The sequence below is a fragment of the Anopheles maculipalpis genome, chromosome 2RL (assembly GCF_943734695.1).
Source record: "Anopheles maculipalpis chromosome 2RL, idAnoMacuDA_375_x, whole genome shotgun sequence".
NCBI classification, from domain to species: domain Eukaryota; kingdom Metazoa; phylum Arthropoda; class Insecta; order Diptera; family Culicidae; genus Anopheles; species Anopheles maculipalpis.
The window spans coordinates 63,003,670-63,030,854 of record NC_064871.1 but is presented as its reverse complement, the minus strand read 5'-3'; the positions used below and the strand labels follow the sequence as shown (position 1 = coordinate 63,030,854).

Below are 27,185 nucleotides of genomic sequence, written 5' to 3'. Positions count from 1 at the left end.
CAATGCCACAGCAAACGCATCAAATGCTCTTCCCGGGATAGAGTTTCTCTCAACTTTCAAACCGATTCACACACCACGCGCACACTAATGCCAGTACAGAGTTTCTTGTGTGTAGAACGAGATAGGCTATTCATATTCCGTGTATCTGTCATTAACACTCATAATCTAATCGGTAAAAGTTAAGCAAAGGCAAATAGTGTGGTTTTATCGGGACTTTAAGTCAATCCACTTTGAAGCTACCACTTCCATCAACGTTAAACAGGTCGTTCAGAGTAATCCCAACAGTAATACTGCCAAATCAACCATTATTCCATAGCAAACAATGTTGATTACTACAATATCCGTTCGCAGGAGTACGAAATGTTCATTACGCACAATCTCATTGCGTCAACAAATTGAACTGTAATCGTTTTTAACGACTTACACCATGAGGAATCATCCCCCTTGTTCGGTGCCTAAAAACATATCAGCCGACACGCATAGCACAGTACAGCGAATAATGATTAGAGTGATTTGTCATAAATGATCGATGGCAACAGGCAGCAGTCCAGTTCGAGACATGATAAAGCAGAACATTTCTTGTATACTCGTAGACATGCGCCAACAGACGAGTAGATTTTTATCACTGACTTCCTTGAGTGAGTACAAGAGCTTATCACTCTGGAGCAAAGGTGTAACGCATCTGCAAAGAAGTTAGCGACAACTAGCGACACTCAAGGTTATGTAGGTCCATTAATGAACCAACCGCATGCTGACTAAAAGTTCTAGAACAATATTCGATGGGTGACAGTACTTCGTAATGCAATCGATGTGCCAAAACAAACGTCATGCTTTGCATCTCATGAAATCATGAAAAAAAAACCATTTCGCAGCCATTTTTGCATAGCTTACCTTCGGCAACGAGGCGAGACATTGTTGCTTCACATCCCATACGATCTTATCCGATGGAAACTGGAGGCTCTTGTGGACATTCAGCTCGGGAACGAACACGCGTACAAGTAGCCAGCCTTCCCGCGGTTCAGGCGGTGGCTCGTCGTCAAATGTCATTGTGTCCATTTTTGAGGATGACGTCGTCGATAAGAAAGCGCTCAGAAGAAGCGCTAGGGATGCGAACGATTATATTAACTTTCTCGCGAAAGAAATATGGCCCTGTATTTATTTCATCTTTTCGTTAATGTTTCCTACGGCATCCAAACGTTACTGCGACAGCTGCAAAGAAAGAAAAAAAAATACAGAAAACTTAATTAATAAAATGAAAACATTCAACTGATATGAACTTTAGATTTTGCTTCCAATTAGCGATATTACTGACAGTGATTATTGCTCACGATAATCAAGATTATTGAGTTAAAAGTTTGACACAAAGTAAAACGAAAGCCATTTTCTAATTGCACCTAGTATCGATCATGATCGTTTGTATGCTGAAAATCCTCGTTCTTTTTCTTCATATTTATTTTACAAGATAGTTTTACCGCACGTCGTGGTTCTCTCGAGATTAGAGTGTCACTGGTGGTAAGAAACGTAATTATAGGTCATTGAATCTTCAGGGAAGCCAATGGACTACCATCACTTATCTGTGCATCTCTCAGGCACTCTGGCTCAGTTCAGTTGCATCCAGTTTTGAACGACCCCACTGCTCTGGAGTGAGCCTTACAACGATAAAAATAGAACAGTAACGACAGTTGCTCGCTAATGCATCATGCCATCTGCCGACATAAGTTTGAACAATCTCAGGGAAGGGCATCAATTACACGGGACACTTTCAGTGCAGTATATCAATCCGCCCCGCAGGTTTTTTTTCGTTCTCCCCAGATGACCAACTTGCGTTCGCAATCAGCAGCAACGATAATATCAAACTACCCAAGGCTAACACCAAAATTCTAGCCTTTGCCTTAGCCACGTCTTCTTATTACGCCGACGGACATGCATATTCTGTAATTACCGTCAATCCAGCATGCACCGTCGTGTACCGTCCGCAAGACACGATCACGTTTTGAACCGAATTAAATCCGCTAGCTTGCTGCATGCATTCCCGCTGCACGTCTCAGCACGATGAATCTGCGTCTAGAACCTAACGGCAGCTCGCCACAGTATTGCATGGACACAAGACGCGCACGCAGTATTTAAATCACTCCCGGATACCTCCGACCGGTTCTATTTGTATCTCCCGAGCGGTTTTTCCAACGTCTTTCGAATCTAGACGCGTTCCTGTAGGCTAATCCCGGAGCTTCAAATACCGTTGAATGACTACGGAACTCAACGCAAACCACAACGATTGGCGGGTTAGCGATCGTTTCATAGATCACGCAGCAAAACGCTTACATGAAGAATCATTAATTTTACCCATAACCTCATGCCCAGAAAACTCTGTGAGAAAAAGTTAGTTTTGTGAAGAAATAAGAATAAGAAATAAAAATTAATATTTTCTATATTTGAGACGGTCGATCCTCCTGTCAATTGACTCCATAGGTACCTCCTCGTTCTTCGTTATTTTTCATGGTATGTGCTTAGGATTCTATACTGTCTTTTGGTAGTTCCAACATCTTATTTCCAACTCTGTGATGATCTGCAAGTTCACTTTGATTTTCTTTTTTCTATGTTTCCTACAAATAAAATGTTATGCATAAAACAATGTTAAAGAAACAGTTCCAATCGCAAGACGCGGGCTTGACGACCACCCGTAGTTCGGATTAAGCAAGCGTGGCGGGAATGTCTAAGGAACTAATTCGGTGCCATGGTTACGGTTCGAAGCGAATTGGCTCATTTGCTTTCGTAGAAAAGCGTGCATGCACACAAGTAAATACTGCGCCACTTAAGGTGCTTCCTTCTTACTTATACCCCAACTCCTGCAGCAGATCGCGGTGACACGGACAATCGTTTACTGAGCGATCGATTACAGGGAACTATAAAGCACATACCACAACCCTACTTGAAACTAAAGTAACGAACGAGGGCGGTCAAAACAAAACTCCACAAACACGTGAAATTTTCGAACCCAACCTCTCTCTCTCTCTTTGGAGTACACCACGTTCCGTACATGTCGTACTGAATCGCGTTACACTTCAGTTTGTTCGCATAGAAAACAACCAAATGGTACAACCGGTTCTAATGGACGTCGGACACGGTCAAAGGTTAGGCAGCGATCGTGCAGACCTTCCTCAAATCATACATAAAACGGTCGACTTTCAAGGGCCTCCAAACATTGAAGTTACACTCTGGCAAGTGAATCGTTTTCCAACGGACTCGAACGTTTCAGTGCTGGAATTGGAGGAATGCGACAGGGTGGACGGCAACTTAAGACGACGAACGTATTTGTAGGGCTTCTAACGTTCTCTACCATCTCAAGCAGCCTCGATAAAGTATCAGCTTTAGAGAGCTTTCTGAAAAATCGAGCTAGTGAGGAAACTTAATTATGTTTATTTTCGAACACTGTCAACACCACTCGCATGCCCTTTGCCTGGGTCAACGGCTGTGTAAGACGAAAAAATCCTACTACCTTTATGTGTTACTACTATCCGAATTTCCTTTCTTTGTTCTCCGGTTTCTACAAAATACTGGAGCATAGAAGTAAATATATTTAGTTCCAAACCCTAAATAGCAGATAGCAGTGCGGTTTGGAATTCCGACCGCAATGTCAGCACCGTTACACATCCGATACCGATTCGCGCTCTTGTGGTTTTCCATTTCTCTTCGAGGGTGTGTAATAAAACGTCTTCCGTTCCGATCATCGAACAAACCACGGATGCAGAGCCATCGAATTCCCCAGAAGCTATACCATCTGTGATTTCCTGTCCGAGCGATACATTAATGCCCGTGATTCTGCGCCAGTTTATAAACATTCTAATTTTTTTCTCTCTATTTTCATTTTGCTTCCTGTTTCCTATTGATGGGAAGGGGTTTTTTTTCAGCAAACGCAACTACTTCACACCAACAACAGAAGCTGTTTGCTTCCATTTAGATTTTTGAAGCACCGATTATAATTTACTTCGGGGCGCGAAGAACTTAAATCAATATCTTATGGATAAGAAAACCTCCTTTTCAATCAAGGGTTTGGAGCTAAACACAGTTCGAATGTAATCAAAAAACTGATCCGCTACAGTACGTGAGTTTGTCCAGCACCGAAATGTGTATGAGCACGAAGAGTGTGAAGCGATTTAAGAAAGAGGAAGTAACAAACGAACGCTCAACTAGGTCATATCTAGCTTTATATATCGGCACAAGACTTTTTTTTTTAACCATGCAGAATTCTGTGGGAAGATTCATTATTGTTAAATATTATTATTTAAGTACACAAAGATTCAATAAAAAATAAAAACAAAACTATTTCATCTAAAAACCTATCGAACGTCATTACAATCGTTTGAAGAGCCTAGAGGAAATATAAACCAGATTTCAACGTCAAGTCTACTACATGGTAATTCTGTATTATGCACAACAAGCACTTTGTCGAAAAAGGAAACAGGAAACAGTGTAAACAATCTATTGCTTTGCCGTTTTTACTATGGTATTTGACGCAAAATGGATTTGGTTGGTTGGTTTACAGTTTACAGGGATTTTGAATCATTGGACTTCATTTGTCTCTTGCTTTACAGTGCATTTTGCTACATAAACATAGTCAGGCAAATAATTCTATGCTAAATGTATGTATTACCAAAACTTTTTCCATATTCGAACGTTACTGGGTGTCTGAGTAGAACTAGACAAGTGCGAGGCATTTCTAGACAAAGGCTAAGATGAACTGGACAGCGGGTAGGTTGAACTGGACAACCGTCTCCCTTTCTTGACAGAGGTCAAGTTGAACTGGACAAACGCTAGGTTGAAGTGGACAAACGTCAAGTAGAACTGGACAGTCATATTTGAAATGGTTGGTGAAACAGTCGGAAGCGTTTCGCTTCCAAATAACGCTTAGCAAATATTTTAAAAGTAACCGGTAAAATACACGGTTTTTGTAATTTCCAGTGCTCAAAGTATGTGAAATGAAACAGCACGCGAAAGTAGCGTAAGAATATGCATTCAATTATAACAATGAAATAAATTGTACGTTGCTCATGTTCGAATGCGCTAAAATAGATAATTATACATTTTGGATTCTGTAAAATATGCATGACAGCAGCTAAAAGTACGCGATCCAGTGGTTATAAGTAGCAACGTCTTCTGTCATCTTCCGTTAAAAGATAAAATATTGAACATGTATTGCAAATATTTTATTTCTATCTTACATTTTTAAAGAAAACCATGCATTCTGATTTTAATTATATTCGGTGTGAAAGTATACGTACGCACGTAACGTGAACGTATTATTAATAATTGGAAATTAGAAAAAAAAGTATATTACAGCAGTTATTTTTTTAATTTTAATATTCTCCAAGCGTTTCATCACCGTTTCATCAACCATTTCAAATATGACTGTCCAGTTCTAATTGACCATCGTCCACTTCAAACTAGCGTTTGTCCAGTTTAACTTGACCTCTGTCGAGAAAGGGCGACGGTTGTCCAGTTCAACCTACCCGCTGTCCAGTTCATCTTAAGCGTTGTCTAGAAATGCCTCGCACTTGTCTAGTTCTACGCAAAAACCCTGTATCTGAGGTTACCAGACAACAACGAATAGCTTCCAAAAGAACAAGTTGAAAATAATGCAATTTTTAGGTTTGCATTGTTCAAAATCTCACCTAAACTTGTGCTCATTCCGAGACCTAACTTTCAAGCTAAAATATTACCAAATCGGTCAAAGTCAACATGAGCGAGGAAGATGTATGCGGTCTGATGATTCGTCTTTGACACTACTCGACGGCAGGCCACACCCGTCTATCACATGGTCATTCAAAGCCGTAACAAATGATCTAATTAAGTCGAGGTGGCTCCAAACAGTGTCATATCACTTTGTTGGTGGAAAACTTCACGTAACGGAAGTATACAGGCCATCAATTGTATATCACCATGACACTGTCTCCGATACTGCCGGAAGCAACGAATGCATCGCTGCTTATCAAACAAATCACCATCAATTATACGAAAACTTTGCAGCAGGGCTTTAGGTGCAATTTCCAATACACCAGTAAATGTTTCTTTTCAGTAAAATAACTTGTACATCGAATTACCTTTTGTGAGAAAACCACTCAGAGTCAGAGTCAAGAGAAATCGAAGATACAATTCCACAAAACGCGGGAAAGTGTAAGTTTTTTAAAAAAACGACAACTCTCTCACTTAATACTTCACTACCCCCGGTTTTACGTTTTTATTGACAACCGAATCCTTGCCTGGCTACCCCTAAAGTTGGTGTGGATCAACTTGATTTTAGTTGCTTCCAAAAGTAAACCACCGGGGCTGGTTCCAGTGCCAGTTGGCCCTGACAGAAAATAACAACAACAACAACAAAAAACGCACAACACATACTCCACTTGTTTTCCCTTCCGCAGGTCTCTGGTTTACTGGCCAGTGCCAACAAAAACAACTTTTGGAGGACACCATCAATTTAGGCAACAGGTTTTTGGGCGGTTTCCTTTCCATTTCGCTGATGTTTTGATGGTCAGAGATTGAGAACTCTCACCGAAAGATAGTGTTGTTTTTTCATAAAAGAGCGATCAGTAGTCCAGCTTTTGTTTTATGTACATTTATGTCTGTTGTCGGTTCCAAGCTGAAATTTATCATTTTAGATTACTATTGGGTCCATCAATTTCACGACATTACGTACTCAGGCTATATTTGTTCATATATTGTTCGATTTTTTTTTAATATTTGAAAATATCTTCGATCGATTTTTTTTTAATATTTGAAAATATAACGTTGTAACTAAGCTGTATTTTTTGCTGTAATAAAAGTAAAACCAACGGAATAACATAACAATAACGCTTACGCTCGACCGTGCCGAATGCTGACCCAAAAAAAACTATCAACCGGCAAAACGTGTGAATATGACATTTTGCGTGAATAACCACAGCAAAACATGATTGAATTCTGAAGGGTTCTGTCCGACATTGCCATTTCAGTGCAATGAAATAAAAAAAAAACTTATTTCAAATAAAACCATTTTGTGTATTGACCATGATGTTGCCTTGCATAACGATCTAATTACAACTACAAAGCACCTCCAAGATAAACACCTCCGGTGGTTTAAAATGTATTACCTGACACAGCAAAAGAATGTGTGCCAAAATGTTAAAACATGCTAAAACTATCTAAAAGCAAACAAAATAGCACTAAACACAATGCCGTAAGCAAAACCACAGCATCACTGCTATTTCAAGTGTCAAACAGCGCTTCTGGAAAACAATCGAAACAATTTCACGATTATTTAAGCAGCGTAATTGCGAACTAGTCAGCACATCATAGCGAGGTTTCCTTCGATCAGTTCTTTCTACGCTGAGTCCGGCCCTTACACTACCCTATTTCATTTAGCTGCAGGAGCGGCAATGCTTTACCACTCTTGTCGGCTAGACACACGAATAATCTTGAGTCTTTAGCTTTTCTGTCTGTCGAACCACACTAAATCGCGCTCAAAACTGCTCACACTCTAAACGAACCGCCGGTGAAAAAGCAGAGAAAGGCATCGCACGCCTGCCAATGGAATGTTCGACTTTCAAAAGTGCCTACCGCACAAGTTCGTACCTCTCACCACAATGAACGTTTGTTTTTTGGATTTTTTGTTTTTTTTTTACTTCAATCAGAAATCTTTACGTTGAACCATAGTACAAAATCGAATGGCCGGAATAGCAAAACGACTATTATATTACGGTAAATCAACCCGCTTCCTGCCACTCTTGTAAAGTGGAGGTGGTCTTGCATTAGCATTATGTAAAAGTTTATAAAAACAAAATGGAAGAAGTAATGCAGGATGATAATATTCTGGAATGCATCTAGCCGAAAAATTGTAGTATAAGGATAGTTTTGAAATAATTATTTTGTACGTTGTGTTAAGCTATCCGTTCCGGATTAGTACCGCTGGTCGCAGAAGAGTAAACATTAAATTTATAAAATATATTGTTGAAATGTTGTTTAAAAACTTGTAATCCTAGCTGTAATCGACTTGACGATTTTTCCTAGTATTTCAAAGGTAAAGTAATAAACTGCTACAGAATGCGAAAATGGACACGCAGTAGGAGGTTGAAAAAGAATATCCAAATTTAAAATAAAACGAAACAATTGTACCACACGTTGGGTGCTTCAAAACAATTTCTTTGTAGCAATACGACCCAGCCGTCTCTAATAAATAACAGAAAACAAAACGCAAGAGAATAATCTAAGGTTTTTTCGTGGCAGTTTAGATGCAATAACAAGCATGGGCACCGATTTCTATCGCTAATCATAAGCCTCCTGCAAAGCATTCAGTCCACACCACACGCTGTGACTTGGTTGATATGTACAGTTTGTGCTATTTTTCACGCTTTTCTACTTCTATTTGTACCCATATGCTTCCAATGTGTGTCAATTTTTCTATGTCTAACTAATAAACATTCGCTTCATTTTCCGTTTTTCACGGTTAACATCATATCTGGTACAATTATTTTCGCTCTACCTCTAAAGTAATTCTGATGCTATTAATAATAAATTGCTCACACATTCTGATACTCTCCGATCAAAATATTATTGTCAAAAAAATGGTTTAAATTATTAAACTTGATTAACAACGCTACAATTAACAATAGGGGCGGAAAGGTGGTTTAGGCGACAGCGGCGCCGGTCTTCAAACGGCTGAATCCGGACCGTCCCCTCATAGCGAGGACTGACTATCCAACTAAGTGGTATATCTACAAGTGTAGTAAGCCATTCGATGACCGGCGTGACCTTAGAGATCTTTAAGTTAAGAATAAAAATTAAAAGAAGAAAAAGGAAGAACAATGCTCTTTTTTAACAGTGTTAAAATCATCCTCTTGTCATAATTCTGTTTGTAAAGAATATTAGGCTTGATTATCTCTTACAAACGGAAAAGTCTCCAAACATGCTTGTCAATACGAACGGAAAATTTATTTGCTTTATGAAACCGTTCTTGTGACAGACAAGTTTCGTTAAGCAATTTTTTTCGTTAAATCTTCAAAATCAATCTGTCAAAGTGATGAAAGCAACAAAAACAAAGCCAAAAGTGTAAACAAATGTTCTTCTTGAGAAGATATTTTGTGTTGTAGTTGATATTTGGGATATCAAAATGATTTTTTCAACTCATGTGAGCGATGATAGTAATAGTGCTGATGAAAGAACGTAAGTTCTTAATAAACAACGTCGGCTGCTTCTTAGTATGTTCGATCCTTTGGGACATACTAATCAAGCATGAGTTTAACCAGTGAAACTTTTGTGTAAAACTTTTTTGATATGTCCGCGAGGTTGTTCTTTTCAGATTTAAGAAAATTTTTCTAAAAATCGAAGGAAATTTTCCTCGATATTCTTAATGAGATTGACCCAATGAGCTACGCTGCGGTTTCTTGCAGAGGGGAGTTACCAAAATTGAACCGGGAAATAATTCAATAAAGCAATTGCTCAACCAACTTTCTCCATGACAATTAACAAGTGTTTAAATGTATTGGAAGAAACGTTTTCGCCCAAATACATTTCATTAGAAATGGAACCAAATGAGCAGCAAGCTGCCCGACAGTACCTTTTTCCCGTCCTTTTCTGCATGAATATCCTTTCTGAAGTCAAATACTCACATTTTAGTTGGAACTGCTTAAGAAAACGAACTGGAACCACACAGGACCGAGTGAGTTTGACGCCTTTCCGATTCGAATAACTGACGGAAAATAGTTTGACAAATACGAGTCTCCGTTTGTGTTAGAGAATACAAATTCTTGACAGTTTACTTGTAAGTTTGCCTTTCGTTAAGTTTTTTTTTTCTAACAGACAACACAAACGGCTGTCATAATACGAATCTTCCGTTTTTGACAACTTGTCTTGACAATTTGTATGTAGTAATCAGGCCTATTATGTAGCAGTATGCTGTTGTGATTTGACTTCATGACTTATATTATTGCACGTGTTTGAACCTTCGTTCTCGTGAAATTAAAAAAAAAGAGGCACAATATTGATTGATTTGAAGACTCTTGAAAAACCTTCTCACCATTATCGCAAGTGTTTGCACAAACTTAAATGCTAGTTGACACTTGAAAAGATGCGGGAAAATTGATACATGTATCACGTACGGATGACTAACGCATTAGAAATGGCTGCATCATTTTATTTATAATGACTTGTTTAGATGATTGGAAAAGTAATCCTTCACTAGTAATTATTACTTTATACTCTGTTTAAAAATGATCGAACATATCTGATTGTTATTCGATTCCGCTCGTCAAACTTGAAGAATTATTTAACTTTGTGCACTTTTTATTTAATTTTTCAAGAGACATCCTGATATTGCTACGAAGTAAATCTAAAAAAGGATGAATTGTTTACATATAAAAATTAAAAACGAAAAAATATTTTTAACTGAACCTCACACCTCACAAACCAGTGTACATAATTCGCCGTACTCTTGTTGAATCACTTAAACAAACAATAATTTTGATCTATCCAGTTGAAGTTTATACTTCTTTTTAGCTTTTTCTTCTTGGCTCAACGATCTCTTCTGGTCACGCCGGCATCGAATGGCTTACTAGACTTGTTGAATCCAGTCAATCCTCACTACGGAGTCGACGGTCCGAATGGGATTTGAACCCCGGACCTGCCGTTTGAAGACCGGTGCCGCTGTCGCGCCTCCATTTTGGCTTGCGAGACTTATTGATATCTCCTAGTTGTGATAGTCAGTCCTCGCTTGGAGGAATACTCCAAATGGGTTTCGAGCCTGTGGTGTTAAAAACGGCACCGCTGCCAACTGGGCCAACGGAATACGGCGCACAGAAAATATTACATTATCATTATCATTGCTGCTGGTTAAAACTTCTTCTGGAATGCAAACATAAATTTACTAATAACACTATACCAGTTTCAAAAATATTCTACCCAATATGGACTAATTTCGCGGTGGTAAAATTCCTAATAATCTGCTTCCTATGGTAATAGCATCATAGAAGAAATTTTAGGAAAAAAATATGAACTACGATCATCAAAAGCAGAAGATAGTGAACCCTCAATTTTTACATCCTTTAAAGGGGGGGGGGGGGGGGGGGGATCTGTTATATAATCAAAAAGCCCCTTACAACTCAACCAATCGTAGCTCGTAAAGCATACAAAACAGGATGTAAATAGTTGTCTAGGGTGAATCTGTTCATATATACTAATCACGAAGTATGCCACGAGAACTTCTAAAATTGGATGATTGTCATGAATTACATTTTTATTAGTACGAACAACAAAATGCATTATACATTGTTTTTGATATTTTGATGTACTTCAGTAAATATATAAAACCAAGCTCAATCTAATTGCTCCATTAGTTGACGAGAATGTTGCTATTGTGCGCTTATTGCAATGTTCTGTTGAGACAAAGGCTTAAATCGTAACTGAAATAGTAGACACAACACGTCTTCTATTATGATACGAGAAAAGACGCATCCTACGATAGCACTCGGCGCAATTCTTTTCTTTACGCCATATCATCATCATGACACGTTTTGCACGCCAACAGAGCTGAAGATTATTTTATTCCTACAGCCGGTTGGTTCGCATTTCTGTCTGGTTATACACTTGGGCTACAGTACCAACGCTACCTCCTACAAGGAAGATGATTAGGGGCTTTGCGAGAACACCATCTCTTAAGGTAGAACACGAAAGGTCATCGACCAGCATTTGTGCATTAGCATTTTCCTCCGAGTTGCCCTGAATCGTTGGGGTAACATATGGAAAAGCCTGCCGACAATAAACACCTTCATTCGCTTTTCCTCCTTACTTGCTGAGGGAATTGTAATCGTTTATAAGTTTATTTCTACTGGTTATATTATAAAAGGTTAATTTCTACTATACTGTAGGTCTGTTAAACAGCTCCAATAATGTTTATCAAGCATAGGAAGAATCAAATTAGGTGATCAAATTAGTTTTGACTTAATTTAAAAATATTCCTCTATAAATCTTGGTTGGCCCGACGCATTATGCTTGAGAATTGTTGTAATCTTGAACAATTACAATGGTAAATAAGTAAAAAAATAATGGCTTTGAAAATGGCACAAATGGATACAACTTTGGTTGAGGGAGAGGCTAAGGGTTTGAGGCAGAATATGTTCATTCCAAAGCTGATTTTCAGATGTTACAAACATTTGCTTTGATGTCTTGAAACAACTTTTCAGCGTGCAGTGATTACCTTTTTAAGTTTTTGTTTAACAAATGATTTTTTTAAATAAATCATTATTATCCGTATCGGCAAGAAAAAAATTTTGTGCTGAATTTGTGCGAGCTGGTATGGGGAAAAACAGTTACTTCTATTCTATACTACATCAGACACGGTTGTTGAAACCAACTGACAGCTTTCACAAAACCGATTATGCTCAGATATGCTCAGAACTAAATGAGCGAATAAACCATAAGTTTTATTTTGCAATATTTCTATATTATCATCGTTAAGTGGACAAGACACTCATCAACTAGTCTATTTTATATTTTATGTGTTGTGGAAATTTCAACCCAATGAAGACAAAATAACGTTTGGAAGAAGGTAACAAATCCAAACCAAGTTTAAAATTGTTCATAAAAGCAAATTCTGAGATTTGTGCATTTCCTTTCACGCGAAAGAATTTGCACAGGCGTATTAAAGCAATTAATTATTTGTTACAATATGGTAATACTTCATAGTTTCTGTACTTTCTGTAAAACAAAGGAGTGAAAATACTCATTGAAAATTCTTTTAGTTTAAAACAAAATAATAATACCAGAAATATAACAACCGCCGTCTTGTGAACACAAAGGCACACAAAAAACCTAAACTCAAAACATTTACAAGAGGGTTGACTTACTGATCCCCTTTGCTGTGGATGTTCCCCAGCGAAATTGCACACAGTCCCTTGCACTTTCATTCTAACAAACACAATAACACACTGTACGTGTGGAAGAGCGTACATACACACACACAGCCTAACTGACGCCGAAACAGGGATGCGTTTATCAAGGCGCAGACGCATCCTTATCGACTTGTGCTCTGTGCATCACTCACACACACACACACTTGTGAAGAAACCCCTCTATAATACGCGCACGATGATGGCAGTACCAAACCCAAACGCCCTTTTATGTGGGTCCACTTTATCCTACACCCGGAATCGTTCGCGTTTGTGTAAGTATTGTTTACCGTCCGGACAAAACGAACACCACCAAACGCGTACGATTTCGATCATAAACATTTAAGCAAGTCAATGATGCTACAAACGGGTGTGCAGGATACAAGAATTTTTCATGATGAAATATTTGTTCATCGGCATAGGCACTGTCGCCCTATTTCCTTCTCTTTTCTGATATGACTTGATCATCAAAATAAATTTCGGGCCAAAACAGTTAATAATCAATAGGTTTATGTCTGATCAACATAACTTTTTCTTCTTTATTGCATACCGCACAAGTACGAGACATTACGAAAAAAAAAATAAACAAAAAATTATATTATGGGGACTTACCGTAAGAAACAAGTTTTTTTAATAGTGTCGCTATCGCTTAATTATTTATTGTGAAATTGCATGGTCAGGCTCGATTAAATGCTAAGGATTATTTCTCGATAGAAGGTTGACGAACAAAACCCACGTAGAAAATGTAACCATAAAATGCGAAAAAATATTTAATACCCAATACTGCTTCCTCAACAAGAAGATCAAAACTTTCATTACGTAGCAAATTGTTATTATACAAATCATTAGTCCCGTCCAATCTTAACATATGCATCACCAGTATGGTTAAACTGTGCTCCAACGCACAAATTAAATCTGCAAAGATCGCAAAACAAATTTTTAAAAGCCGTTCTTAAAGTTCAATCTTGGTACAAATCGTCTTTACTTCACTTAGAATGTAACTTATCCACTATAGAGGAGATATTGAAAAAAAAAAAAACAAAAAGCCTAGTGCCTTTCCAACACGGTGGAAATGCTAAGAGATTTGCCCTCTTAAGCTAGTAGTTTATAAGCGTGTCATCCACAGTAATTGTAAATATTTGTTTAAATTAAGTGCTAGCAGTAAAGATAGCTTAAAAACAATAGCTTTAGTTTTCTTTCAACTCAAGGGTTTTTCAATTTCCAACAAATTTTTTCCCTTAACATTTAAAAACACATACAATCATAGTAAAATGCCAATAAGGAGAGAAGATGCATTCGTACCCATTAATATTGAGATCACAGCCACTGTTGTTAGATTAAATTTATTAAAATGGAAATATACTAAACGAACTAAACATTAGTTATTGTTGCTGTTTTTCAACGTAAGGTAAAATCACAGATGGAAGACAAATTTTGTTAGACTGGTTTAATAGTTATTAGAACTTTCATGTGGTGATGAAGAAGAAATTACTCGGACGGTCGCCATGTGGTGGAGAAGAAGAAACTTGGACCTATAATCACGACGAGGATCTTAACGGACAAGAGTATCTACCAGAATGCAAACAGACAGGAGTCTCAACGTAGACGCTTAGTGACTACACGTCTCAACGTGAAGTGCCAACAGCAATCGATTACGCCGCAGCCGAGTATTTCAACATGACACACGGCAGATAAGTACATATTTTTTAAAACAAATCAAGGTACATGAAAGTAAGAAACATAGCATGAAGACAAGGAAATAATTATCCAAATAATATATGAAAGATTAAACGTAAAAGTACAGATATTTTCGTTTGTATAAGTGATCTTGCTACACCTAAAACTTTGCATATAATGTCAGGAATGACAATGCTACAGACTATGCGCATTAACCCAAGATAATTTCGGAAAATACACATAAAAAAACATGTGTAAGGCAATTACCACTCCAGATAGCCTACTTTTTGCTATCCAAGCAATTTTGTCCAGACTGACAGGGAAAGCAAGAGACGCAATTGTAGGAACATCGAGCACGATCGATGAAATCGTTTCATCATTAGAATCGTCGTGTAGAAAAATACAGGGACCAGACTTGATTATGACGATCCTAAATATAACAAAACAAAAAAGTGATTTTGAAAGCTTTGCTTAAGAAATAAGCAAATTTATATTGCGACTTGGACAAGCCTACATAAAAGACAGCATAGGAAATGAAGGAGCTAAAACACTAGCGACACGAGCAGGAATCAAAGCTCTAATAGCAGGAACAATAAACTAAGATACTGTAAACACCATTAAGTATGCCAATTGCACTTCAACGAGGCAGAACTACTAGCTTCAACACCAAGGGCATTCCCTTCATTTTCATTTCCACCAAGGGAAATTTTCATTTCATCGTGGATACCAAATCAACGAAACAAGGAAAAAAACAGAAAAGGTAATTGATTTAAAGTTATGGAACATAAAACAGTTTTAAAACAGTACTTGTGAACTGTCACGAAAGGATCATGAACAGCAAAAAATGAATAAGGACATCAATATTCCTGTCTAGACAGGAACAGTGGATCCGTCCATCACAAATGAATAAACTTTAACAGCAATTCTGTTCTGTAATAAAGCGACACATTCAGTTGAAATTTGAAAACTAACGGCGAGATTTGAAAGGTTTCTACATTTAAAATTCAACCCGTTTGATGATTGACCATTGATTGACCTCCCTGCTCAAGGTGCTTTATTTTCTAAAACATCTCATCGACCAAAGGATTTCGTCTGCCACAAACGTACGTCGTCAAAAAGACCTCACCGTCCAACCGACTTCATCAACCAAGATACTTTGAAAGTAGCCAAATTTGAATGATTCTACTAGCACAATGGAATGTGTCGTCCATCCGTGCTTCAAAATAAGCAATGAAGCATGAAAAAGAAACTTATTCCATCCGTACAAGGAATGGGACCTTTGCATAGGGAAACAAATTAATGGAAACGTTTTAAAACAAATCGTTCAACCATCTGCTAGCTAAACAATAAAAAAAACTCAAATCGGGCACTACTAACCTTGGCATGATCTTGACAAATAATTGGAACCAGAAGGTAGGAACATGAAACGTATTTTTAAAGGGGCTTATTTCGTTAATCATCCTTTCATGCTACGTTCCAAGAAGCTTTGGTAGAAAGCTCATCACTCACCAAGGGTAGACAGCCATTGTTTGTGTTTAAACAGTTTGAATCCGTGCATGAAGCCATCGTCATCAATTAAACACATACACCGAAGAAGGAGCGTGTGCAATTATGCAACACGCAATGTTTCCGAACTTTTATTACATTCGTTGATTAGCAATGCCAGCTTTTTAATCGAAGTTGTCATGGGGAAAAAACACAATGAGCTTATCACATTTCGAAAACGTCCAACGACCCTACACCTTCGCTGTGGGATGCGAGATAAATGACCATCATCGAATGCGGAATCTACGACCGCCATTGACTAAACTGAATCCAGAGGTGTAAGTGAGTAATTTTGTATTGCAAAACGTCTCGCCAGTATCATCATCGCCATGGCATGGGCGCCCTAACGAAATTACATAATAGCATCCGATGTGTCCGCGTCAACACCTACGAAAATAATACGTCCTCCAGTTGATGCGTTGTCCGCGAGGCATGGGAGCTTTGCCTTGGTCTACTATTACATTTCCATGGAAATTTCACTGTTTATCGTTCATTTGTAGTCATTTACTTTGTCAAGGGACATATTATGTTTGGTAGATACTACATGTGGTCCCACGCAGTTGTCTCCATGGTTTCTTTGCTGGCAAGGAAGGCAAGGAGGACTTTTGTTAGAAACAAATAACATAAACAAGTCACTCGTGGCCACGTAGTGCACAGGACTCATGTAACCAAGGATTTTTTTTTTTTTTCACACGAGTAGTCAAATTAACCAACATCATTCGATTACGAATAAGAGAACGATTGATCTTTTAAAATACGTTTCTTAACAAAATATTTTCCCTACAACGATAGCACTAAGAAACCAAACAAATTCAACGTTATATGCCAGAAACAATGTTTGCACTCCCAAAAAACCGACAGCAAACATTTTACAACAAACGCTACAACCTGGCGAATATAAGAAATTCAGCACAGTCTTAACAGAAGGTGACATCATCACATCAGCAGCAGCAAGGCGGCACACACAAACCCATCTGAACGGCATACATTGGCGGGTAAATGTTTAATCAAGTCGAGAACATGTGTGTGTGTGTGTGTGGGTTTTTGTAGTTCATTTGTTTCTCAAACCCATTTTTGTACTGCTTCGGGTGCCCGAGCAAGAAAACCGAGAACCGAGACCACAATTATATCAACAGTGTCTTGGGGGTCGATCGTTGCCGAATCTACCCGCGAGTGCAGTAGAAGCAGTATACTATCGTTCTTACGGGCGATAACGAAATAGGAATGTGTTATCGAAATAACCACTTGAAGGCCATTATTGGACGGTTTGAATAGTAAATAGATAACGCACACATTCCGTTAAATGGTTGCAAATGTATACATATGCAATGTGTGCGGGAATTAGCAAACTTCTTACATTACTTTACATCCTCATACAACACTCTTGCCCATCCACCTCAACGATTAAATCCTCTTCCGCCAGTCATTCTCAATCCTCAAACAACTTCCTTGTTCTTGACATTGACTGTCTGGGGCTATTCGAGCAGATCATCACGGTACGTTGAGCACACGGGGCATTTGTGTGTTGCATGCTGGCCAGCAAGGAACACCAAACATTTTGTTTGTGTTCCTACGACAGGTTGAATATGGCATATAGCGTACACGCTGCATTCGTATCGGTGCAGTGCGGTGACTGAGACGTCAGAGTAGTCAGTCTTGACACCACAGGAAGAGGTATCGAATCTCGTCTGGACCGTCTTCAACTACACATACCCACATCTAATAATCAAATCATGGAAGCAAGTTCTTTACAGGCCAGAAGAAGAACAGCCTGTAAGTAAGATGTCGTGTGTTTCTTCCATGCAATAATTTTAATAGGTTAACTTACCTTTAGATATAAGCCGATCAACAATAAATGTTTCGATGCAATCTCAATTGTACTTTTTATCGTTTTTTCCCCTTTCTTTCTCTCTCTCACACACACACTATCGTGCTTATAATCCTTTTCTCTGCAGGAATCAATCGATAGGCGGAACTGGGCTGCTTCTTACATTGCTGGCATGCCAACAGTGCCACATTAATCCTTTATCAAAGAAAGCACTGACACTGTTGACGTTCACGATGCTGTTACACACCAAAATCTCACTTTTCGCACAAAACTACTCCAGAACAATTTTGAAACACTTTTTGCACAATACACCACTACGAAATAGAACACACATACACACACGCGCGCTACTAAGGAACCCACAAAAAAAACAATGCTTTGGTTAACAAAAAAAAGAAGCACAATCACATTTTCACCAACCACACAGGTAGATATCGCAGCAAAACATTAAATGACCATTTTTTTTTTTAGAATTTCACCCTTTCAAACCACCAATTTCAGGCAGCCGGGGATTCTTTGCCTACTATGATGTTTAGCACTGATTTTGGTATGTTTGTTTAGCTACTTTTTTGTTTATATTTACGTTATTTTTCTGCTTTTTCTCAATCGGCGCCAGATTGGCGCTATTCAAGTTTTACTAAACTGGAAACACTTGGTTTGAATGCCGATTCAACACGGGCCATAATGTGTATTTAACAGTCGGCAAATACATTATCACACGCAGCTCCATCCGGTGTGCCGCGGTGCTGGAAAATGGACCAGCACAAAGTTGCTGCGGCGACAGAGGTTTTTAACGTTCCCATTTCCCATACTAAACGTCGTCGTCTCGCTGACCGTGTACAACACAACCGCCCGCAAACGTATACGACACACACTATCACAGCCGATAAGTGGGCAGCAGCAGCGATCCCAACCCGGGAAATAGACACACACGCATACAAAGAGCGTCGCTTACTGTGTGTGATTTTTTTTTGCAAGCCTCGCGCGTTTGCTTGTGGCAACTCGGTCAGAATAAACTAGCAAAAACATGCCCGGATTCTAGCGAGCTGATTGACGGCGTGTACACTGCATCGAGCCAACACTTTCTTCGCCGACCCGCACATACACGCCACCACCCCACACCACATGAGAATCCTTTGAACGCTTTTACTTTTTCCTGTTTATTATCATCCAGCAGCCGTCACATAGCCGTTGTTGGTGCCGTCGGTGAACCGGTGCCGCGGCCACTGTGTGCTGGCATTTTCCTTCGCATCTCGCTCACTCACGCCATCATCTCCCTCTGGTGATACCTGCGCACATGATCACACACACACACACACACGCACGCACACAAGCCTGTGGGTCGCGCAGAATCCGAAATGCCGCGGATCCAAGTTGAATTCCAGAGGAACTAACAATAACAACACCACAACCGAAACCAGCAGCAGCACACCACACTCACGTCGAACATTGTTTTGTTGTTCACACGCACCAAAACTTTGGAGGACGAAAATGATTGACAGATGCTCAGGGTCTTGGGCGCTGTGTGGGACTTTTTGTTGTTGTTGGTATCCTTCCTCTGCTGCGGCAACTTTCAGTTTTGCTGGAGCGGCACTGCACAACTGGCACGGCTGCCAAAACACTCTTCACGGTGTTACGACCGCACATCCCACAGGTGATCTACACGCTTATTTAGTAAAAATCCTATCAAAATTTACTATTCACACTTGCCAGTTGCCTTGTACGGTGTGTCTAAAAATTCAACAGCAAACGACCGAACGCACGCATCCGCCCTACCTGCTTGCCATTCGAACTCTTCGAGAGAACTAATTTTTTTCCTCTCGCGGCGCGTTTGCGAACCTGCAAAACAACATTTGCTCTCTTTCATGCTCGTGCTGCTCTTTCTCTTTCTTCGTGTGGAGTAAATTGGGCGTACGCTCTTCTCTCGCACAGTGGATCGCAGTGTGGACAAAAATGGAAGAAATGCACGATGGAGCGTTTCGGATCATAAAATTCAGCAAAGGAACGACACCAACGCATGGTAGCTTTAAAATGTTTTGCTTTTCAAATACTGAGAAAAGGAACCTTCCAGAGAAAGAGAGAGCGAGTGAGAGAGTGCAGCAGAACGCATTTTTTGGAATCTCTTGAAACAATGCGAATACGTTGTCAAACCTGTTTTTCCACTTTTGCTCTCTCGCTTGCGCCACCTGGCACCACGCAATTATAGCCTGCAAAGCAATCACTCCTTCTCGGTTTGTCTCGTATCTCTCCATAGACGGGTTTTCGCTTCATTCGCTCTTTAATACTCAACCTGTGTTGTTGATATTGTGCTACCTGTTTTATCCGTTCCTCACATTCTCTCTCTCGCTCTATCGTCTCCTGCTCGTATTTGCTCAGTTGTACTGGAACTGCGAGTCTGGTCCATGATTAGGGTTTCGCTTGGTTATTAGGGACATAATTAAAATAGTTTGAACTTTTCCAAAAGGTTATAATAATTTTATAATCGAAAAAATTGGATACACAGGCTACAATGCAATTAAGAAAAAATGCGGCCTGTTTTTTTGGGAAAAAATATTTCAAAATTATCAAAAAATCCAAATGCTCTGTTAGCTGCAACAATACAGACTTCAAGACATTAATTTAACAGAAGGAATCTGCAACAAACATATATTGCAAACTAATTCGATTGTTATGCACAGGAACTTGTTCTTCAATCGTTGTGCTTATTTGTGGTATGGTATTTCGGATTAAGAAAATTAGGTTGATGATAATTAAATTTTTTTTCTTCCTTGAACACAACTTGGTCACAGCGCGGTCACTTCCGATGGCATGGAATCCCTTTATCCGTTGCTTTCCTTTGCTTAAAATTACTTCCTCTCCCAAGAGAGTATACGCAGTCTCAGGAAAAATGTTCTTTACAAGTGAATATATCGACTCCCTTGAACAGCATCCGATTTCTTTCCAGGAACACGTAACAATAACAAAAGACAGTATTTCACGAGTTTCATCATCCAACAGCGGAAGAAAACTCGCACACATACATGCACCAGTGCGAACGGCATCACTCCCACATACCGCCAATAAACTCTGTGGGGTAACCTTGAAATTTCTCCTTTCTGTAAATTGTTTGGGTTCATCGGAAAAGGTTATACTTTATGAATGAAATGGATACATCTTCCATTTCCATCAATCTGGTGGCTGCTGCTGTACGCCAGATGCCACAAAATGATGGCAAGCAGTTGTGCAATCGACCTCCAACCGATTGCCCCAAATCATATGCGCTGGAGTGGCCACTTAACGCTTGCAAAGAGTGACATTCGGTTCGCAACGTTAAATTATTTAAAGCATAACTTTTGTTCTCACAATACGTGAGCCGCATCGCTGCCTTTGAGCTTTCTTTCGTTCGTTTACATTTGTAAGTCAATCGTTTTCTTACCGTCATACTTCCCTTTTGCTGAAGCCCTTTGCCAAAATGATATTTTAACAAAAATTTCACACAAAAACACACGCAAAATGATCCATGTTTCACCGCGGGATGTCCGGTGTTGGTGGGCAGTGCAGCTTTATCACGATGAGCACGCCAAGATGAGATGAGATGGCTGTATCCATTGCGAGACAAAATCCCTGTCATGTTAAGTCCTGCGAGGATTTGTAATGAAAAGTTTTTTTTTACCAAAATAATTTTAGCAAAACAACTACCAAAAAGAAGTTTACAGGAGTGCCTTCGTGCCATGGGGAAATTAAACTGTTCCAAGGAATTTTTGGCATCTGCCCCCATCGAGGGATAGTAGCGCTGTATGAAGTTGCTCGAGGAATCGTTCAATTTCTCTGCATGATCTTCGAATTTTTCGTACGTCCAACGATCTAAATGCAAGACGTCTTGAATGCAGACCTCCTGTGGGGAAACTGCAATTTACTACATTTAACACAAAGCTGGACTCTCGATTTGATTTTCCTTCTGATCGCTTCATATTCTTATCATTCCTTTGTCAGTTGTGATTGCGATGTACTGAAATTCATATCAGGAATAATTTGTTTAATAAAGTGTGTTGCAAACAATTTCCTGAGAACATTCCCAACAAGACTAACTAGTAAGTGTGCATTTTTGTGTCTGGAAAACATAATGAATAATGGATTTCTCAAGATTTTAAAGTCATCCTGTCATCGATGCTTTAAGATAATTGAGTGTCATTGTAAAATTTACATTTTTTATATTTATTGACCTCCGCTCAGTATCAAATAGTCACAAGGATTATGGCATAAAAAGGAGCAAATGCAAATTATTTATAAAATTATTTATAGATAGTTCAGGAGTACAAACTTAATAATTTATTTCACATTGGGATGTATCAACAATTTCAACAAATATCCTAGAAATAAAAATCCTAAACCATTGTTTCATTTTTATGTAATAACGACATCAACAAAATAGGTAAATTTATCTACAAAATAATAAAGAATGATACAGAAATATAAACCGGTTCCAACCACTCACATCCCTTCAGCCCAGGAGGGCAGCTTACATAATGCAATTATAATCCCTCGAAAGGAACAGCATAACCACAAAGGAACAACTGTACAAGAAAAAAAACATGCATTACCAGCAAAAACCTCAACCAGGGCCACCACTCTGTCAAAACCAATCCATATCAGAGTAGGTGGTGGAGAACATATCTCTGACACTGAGAGGAAAACGAGTAAAAGTAAGTGCAAAGCGCGTGGAATCTGTACAGCGTGTCTGTGTGGCGAAAGACACTTTTACTGACGGCAAGTTCTAGATGTAGCTTTGTAGCTCCACTGCTCACCAGGTTTGGCTGTATTGGAGTTAAAACCTCAGACCCCCCAAAACCGTGTAGCATAAACTCCCGACCGTGTAAAGCCAAAACTCAAGTGCATCTGGTCGTTCGGGTTCGGTTGCTTGACTCACTGAAGTAGCCGGAGCCGGGTGCAAACACTCACTACAAGACGCCGGATGGAATTTAAATAAGAAATTAATATTAATGCTCAATTCTATCGAGTTCTAGCTTTCCTCGGCTGACTATGTCCTTCCCGAAGGTTAGATGAGAAGACAGATCTTGTCAAAACAGAAAGCCGTGGACGCTGTTTCTTCCTTGCGTGAGGTCTTGGACTAAGTGGCTGGTGAGGATCGTTTGAAAACAATGACAAATATGATCGCATATATTTATGCCGACAAATTGTTCGACACAAGTAGTTTCAATGTCATTTCAGGACAAATTAATTGAGTATCGTTTGCTATTCTATTTTGTATGACTTTTAAAGCTATTTTTGTGGTAAAAACATAAATTTTCTTTAACTTTTCACATGTAAAAATTTACCACTTTTTTAAGAAACAATTTATTACTCGAGGTAAACAGTTGCATTACTTTAGCTAGCAGCATCATTGCATCATCTACCAACGGTTTGTTTTGTGATCGTTTTTCATAACAGGTAGTAAGTTGATTAGGAAAAAGCATAATCACGGTCAATAATTTGAACCTAACCCCATCCCATGTGCAATGGCGCCGTTCGGTACATTTGCTACGCATCCAACTCCAAGCGATCATTGCAATCGATCGTTTATCTTGAATGTGCAGAATCCTCCGACGAGAGGATTAAAGCAACAGCAAGTCTAAGTGCATCATGGTGCAAGATGCAACCCATCATAGTTAAAGTCGACCTGGCACAGTAACGTTACCTACCGATGGCCAATCATATCTTATTAGACTCATTTACATGATGCTCAACCGACACTTACTCAACCGATGTGTTCAGTTCCTGGGATGGTGATCGTGACGGGCTGAGGTTATTTCTTTGGTTATCGGTTGTCCGTGCAACAGGGAAGACTTCGATTTGACGTACTACAGTTTTTTTTTTTGTAGTTATCCTCGTTTCTTCGGCATTCTCCTGATCCTCGGTTCCTAGGTCTCGCGTTCGATGTGAACAATCTGAAATATTTACAGTGATGTGGATAAGGTGAAGGGCGCAAAGGAGGTAAGGTGGTGGAAAAATTATCACCTTCCCGTTCGATCCGGACAGCTCGGCGAGAACCCAGCTGCCACAGCCAGCTGTTCCAATCCGACCTTGGTGGACCCGAGGCTCGTCCATCGTCGCTCCGACGCTCTGTGTTGTGACGACGTGGCGTGCGCTCTTGGTGGAGGCTCCAGCGTTGTCCATTATACAACGATCTAACGGGAATTGGTAAATCGGTGATCTTTCTGCTCCGGGTGGGTCGGCTGGCTGGCTGGACGCAGAGAGACGTTTGCTATTCTAGGTTCAGACCCGCTAAAACCGGATGAACGGGAGAAATATGCAGCTCGGAGCTATGTTTATGTGTTTGTGTGAGTGTCTGTACATATTCTTGGACCTCACCGGGCGGGCGGGCGTACATTCAACCGTTTCGCCATGCGGTTCAATGAACATACGTACATTAACTACACACGTACACGGATGTCAAGCAACTCATTCGCTGTTCGCTGGCTAGATAGATTCTCATGTACGTACGTTGATGTAGCGTGCTGGCTTAATTGTGACTGCGTACCTTGGCAAAGAATCCTAATCAAAGGGGCCATGCTGTGATAGGCACGGGAGGGTACCACTACGTCACATCACATGGATCTATGTTTACTTTCGGCTCTACGAGTACGAGCGTACCAAGTGAAAGCAACGTAGCAGCGTTCCCCCGCGGCCATGTACACCCCTTAAGTGGTCACTTTACGATACACATTCAACGTTCAACAGAGTCAGAGTCGAAGCGGGTTTATTGCTGCCCGGTTTATTTTAACTTACGAAATATACGCGACAGAAGAGTTGCAGAACGATCGATCTTGGTGAGTAGTCCCCGACCGTTTTCCTTAGCTGAAAGGATAAGGATTAGTTAATAACTATTAGAATTAATGCATTAAAAACTCATTCAGCCTCGTAATCTCTCTCCCATCACGATTGAATCAACCGAGAGGAGAAAGAAAAACAATTTCTTACACAGACCCTTTGCAATATTCATCTCCCGTAACAGTTTATTCCACCCCACCATGGTACAGCGTTACATCGATGTTGTCCAAAAACGAATCAAAACCATCTCGATGTTGGCCCTTCACACGTTCAAGCACGCTACAGAGACGCATACCATGCATGCCTACCCGGGAGTCGTAAGCTATGGGAATACCGTGGAAACCTAACCGTAGTCTACTCGCCGAAAAAGGAGCCTTCGTTGTGTCGTTGTGCCACAACCCATTCCCCCACCAAACAGACCCCAGTCCCTATCATCTCGACCAGCTCTGTCCAGTAACACGTGCGGTTTTGCATTTTGTCGCCCGTCTTGGCCCGGTTTGTCAAAGAAGGTTTGGGGAGGGAGGGAAAAGGGCGGACACACCGAACTTGCAAAGCGTCATCGAGCTAAATTACGAACCTTGTTGCATTTCAACAGACCAGCAAATAAAACCCGCTCTAATAAATCTCTGCACGGCTCCGCAGATCTGTGACCGCAGTTCGGACCTCATTGGCTCTCGAAAGTGATCAGCGCAGGCTCTGGTCCAACGCTGGTCGGTGATAGATCGAGGGGTAGAAGTCCTAATGCAGTTGAGATTGGTGCTCAAAGCTGGTAACTGTTGTTGCTTGATTAGATGTTTGGATCTTTAGCACATACCGTACCATACAACGACTAGTCAGTTGGAACTCTGTGCTCTACGTTAAACTAAAAACTGAGATTTTACTGAGCCTATTTAAATATTTACAATTTCTGCTTTCCACTCCGTTGTTCTTCCATTTTTTTCGATACTACATTCTAAGACCTTGAAATTTGGAGCAATTTAGCACCTTCCTGACAGTGTTCTGTCGATGTTAACCAACCAGATTCTCATCGGCCGACTCGCAGCAAGTGGTTTGTGATGGACAAAATGTTAACAACCCAGGTACGATTAACCTGCTCCTTCCTACTGCTCACTATGCAGTCGGCGAGACACTAAGCGATCACCATTAGCAACCTGCTATCTGACGATCTACCAACCGTTCAGCCAACCGGTTACTGACATCACGACATCACGACAACGGACAGCTTACGGGCCCGTACTACACGGCCAAACATCGAGGAGCAAACGACCCCCGAAGATGTCGAATCTTTGGAAGCAAAAATCATTAGTGTCACTGAAGCTGAGCGGATGATTTCGCTAGCTGTATTTGGTGGAGGAATCGTGTGCCGTTTCCTCCGCACATTGCCGCACTTCGCGATCGCTAATCCATATCGGGGCAGAGCAGTGCTTACCAGTGACAAGATGCATTACGTACCCTTAGCTGGTTGTTTTTTCAGCTCAAGTGACAAGACAAATAGTTTGACAACATCGCAGTTAATCTCCTATGATGAAGCGATAATGGTTAAATATCATTAAAAGAACACCTTTAATTAACAGCTGTATATTAATGTTACAAAATATTTCTTATTTCGTTAACAGGAAGAAACATTTAATATAAAGCTACACCAAAACTTTGCCAATTATGTTTGAGTGTGTATGTGTGCTAGTGGCTTTGGCGTAGAAAAGCTCGAGTCGTACGGTCGTTAACACGTTTCAAACTATGTTTCAACACGCCCGAATCTTGCTGGACCCGTTAATTTTGCCTTCTGCTTCCAATACCCACCACAACAATATGTGTGCTGTTTTGCTAGGTTCAACCGTTTCGTTCTTCTTTTTTTTTTTTCTTATGATATTTTTCCATCCTCCATCCTCTGTGGCATGCGGGAACACGTGAGAAAATTCAATCAATAATCGATCTTAAAAATCCCGCTTCGGTTGAGAAACCTTTGCCTGGTAGAGGCCTCGACCGACAACAACGGTGGCTGCCGAAATGGAGGCTTTTAAATAACAACAATTTAATTGCACCGGGTGCAAATGTGCGGTGTGCTCGGGGCCGGTGGTTGCGTTGAATTGCTCCAATTGTCGAAACGTTGCTAACTTACGAGCCGATGGTTGGAGCTCACTAAACGCTGTGTTGGCGATAGTAATCGGAATGTTTTGTTGAATTTCTCACCACTTCACCAACTACCCAGTGTATGTGTGTGTGTGTATGTTGGCTATACGGGGGCCACTTGGGGGTAGTTCTGGGTTAGAAAAAAAAGTGCTTCCCCACAGCATCTAACCCCTCTTCCCATCCTGGCTGTGTTTCTTGATCTTTTAAAAACTAGCTTTTTCCTGTACCGGATGGAGCTATCGATCTTACCAATAGTTTAGCGAAGCTTACTCCAACGATCATAGTGC

General features: G+C 40.0%; 3 protein-coding genes across 3 annotated transcripts in view; 2 read left to right on the top strand and 1 right to left on the bottom strand.

Moving 5' to 3' along the window:
* LOC126567348 (uncharacterized) overlaps nt 1-1,162 on the bottom strand; it is a 34,862-nt gene extending 33,700 nt beyond the window's left edge. Inside the window, exon 1 of the mRNA XM_050223576.1 lies at nt 892-1,162. Coding sequence (XP_050079533.1) covers nt 892-1,056 — 165 coding nt within the window. The 5' untranslated portion in view covers nt 1,057-1,162. The remainder of the gene's footprint in view (nt 1-891) is intronic.
* LOC126556025 (polyserase-2-like) overlaps nt 1-27,185 on the top strand; it is a 555,659-nt gene that overhangs the window by 51,843 nt on the left and 476,631 nt on the right. The window lies entirely within an intron of this gene.
* The window catches only part of LOC126556328 (glutathione S-transferase), a 327,848-nt gene that overhangs the window by 182,437 nt on the left and 118,226 nt on the right, over nt 1-27,185 (top strand). The window lies entirely within an intron of this gene.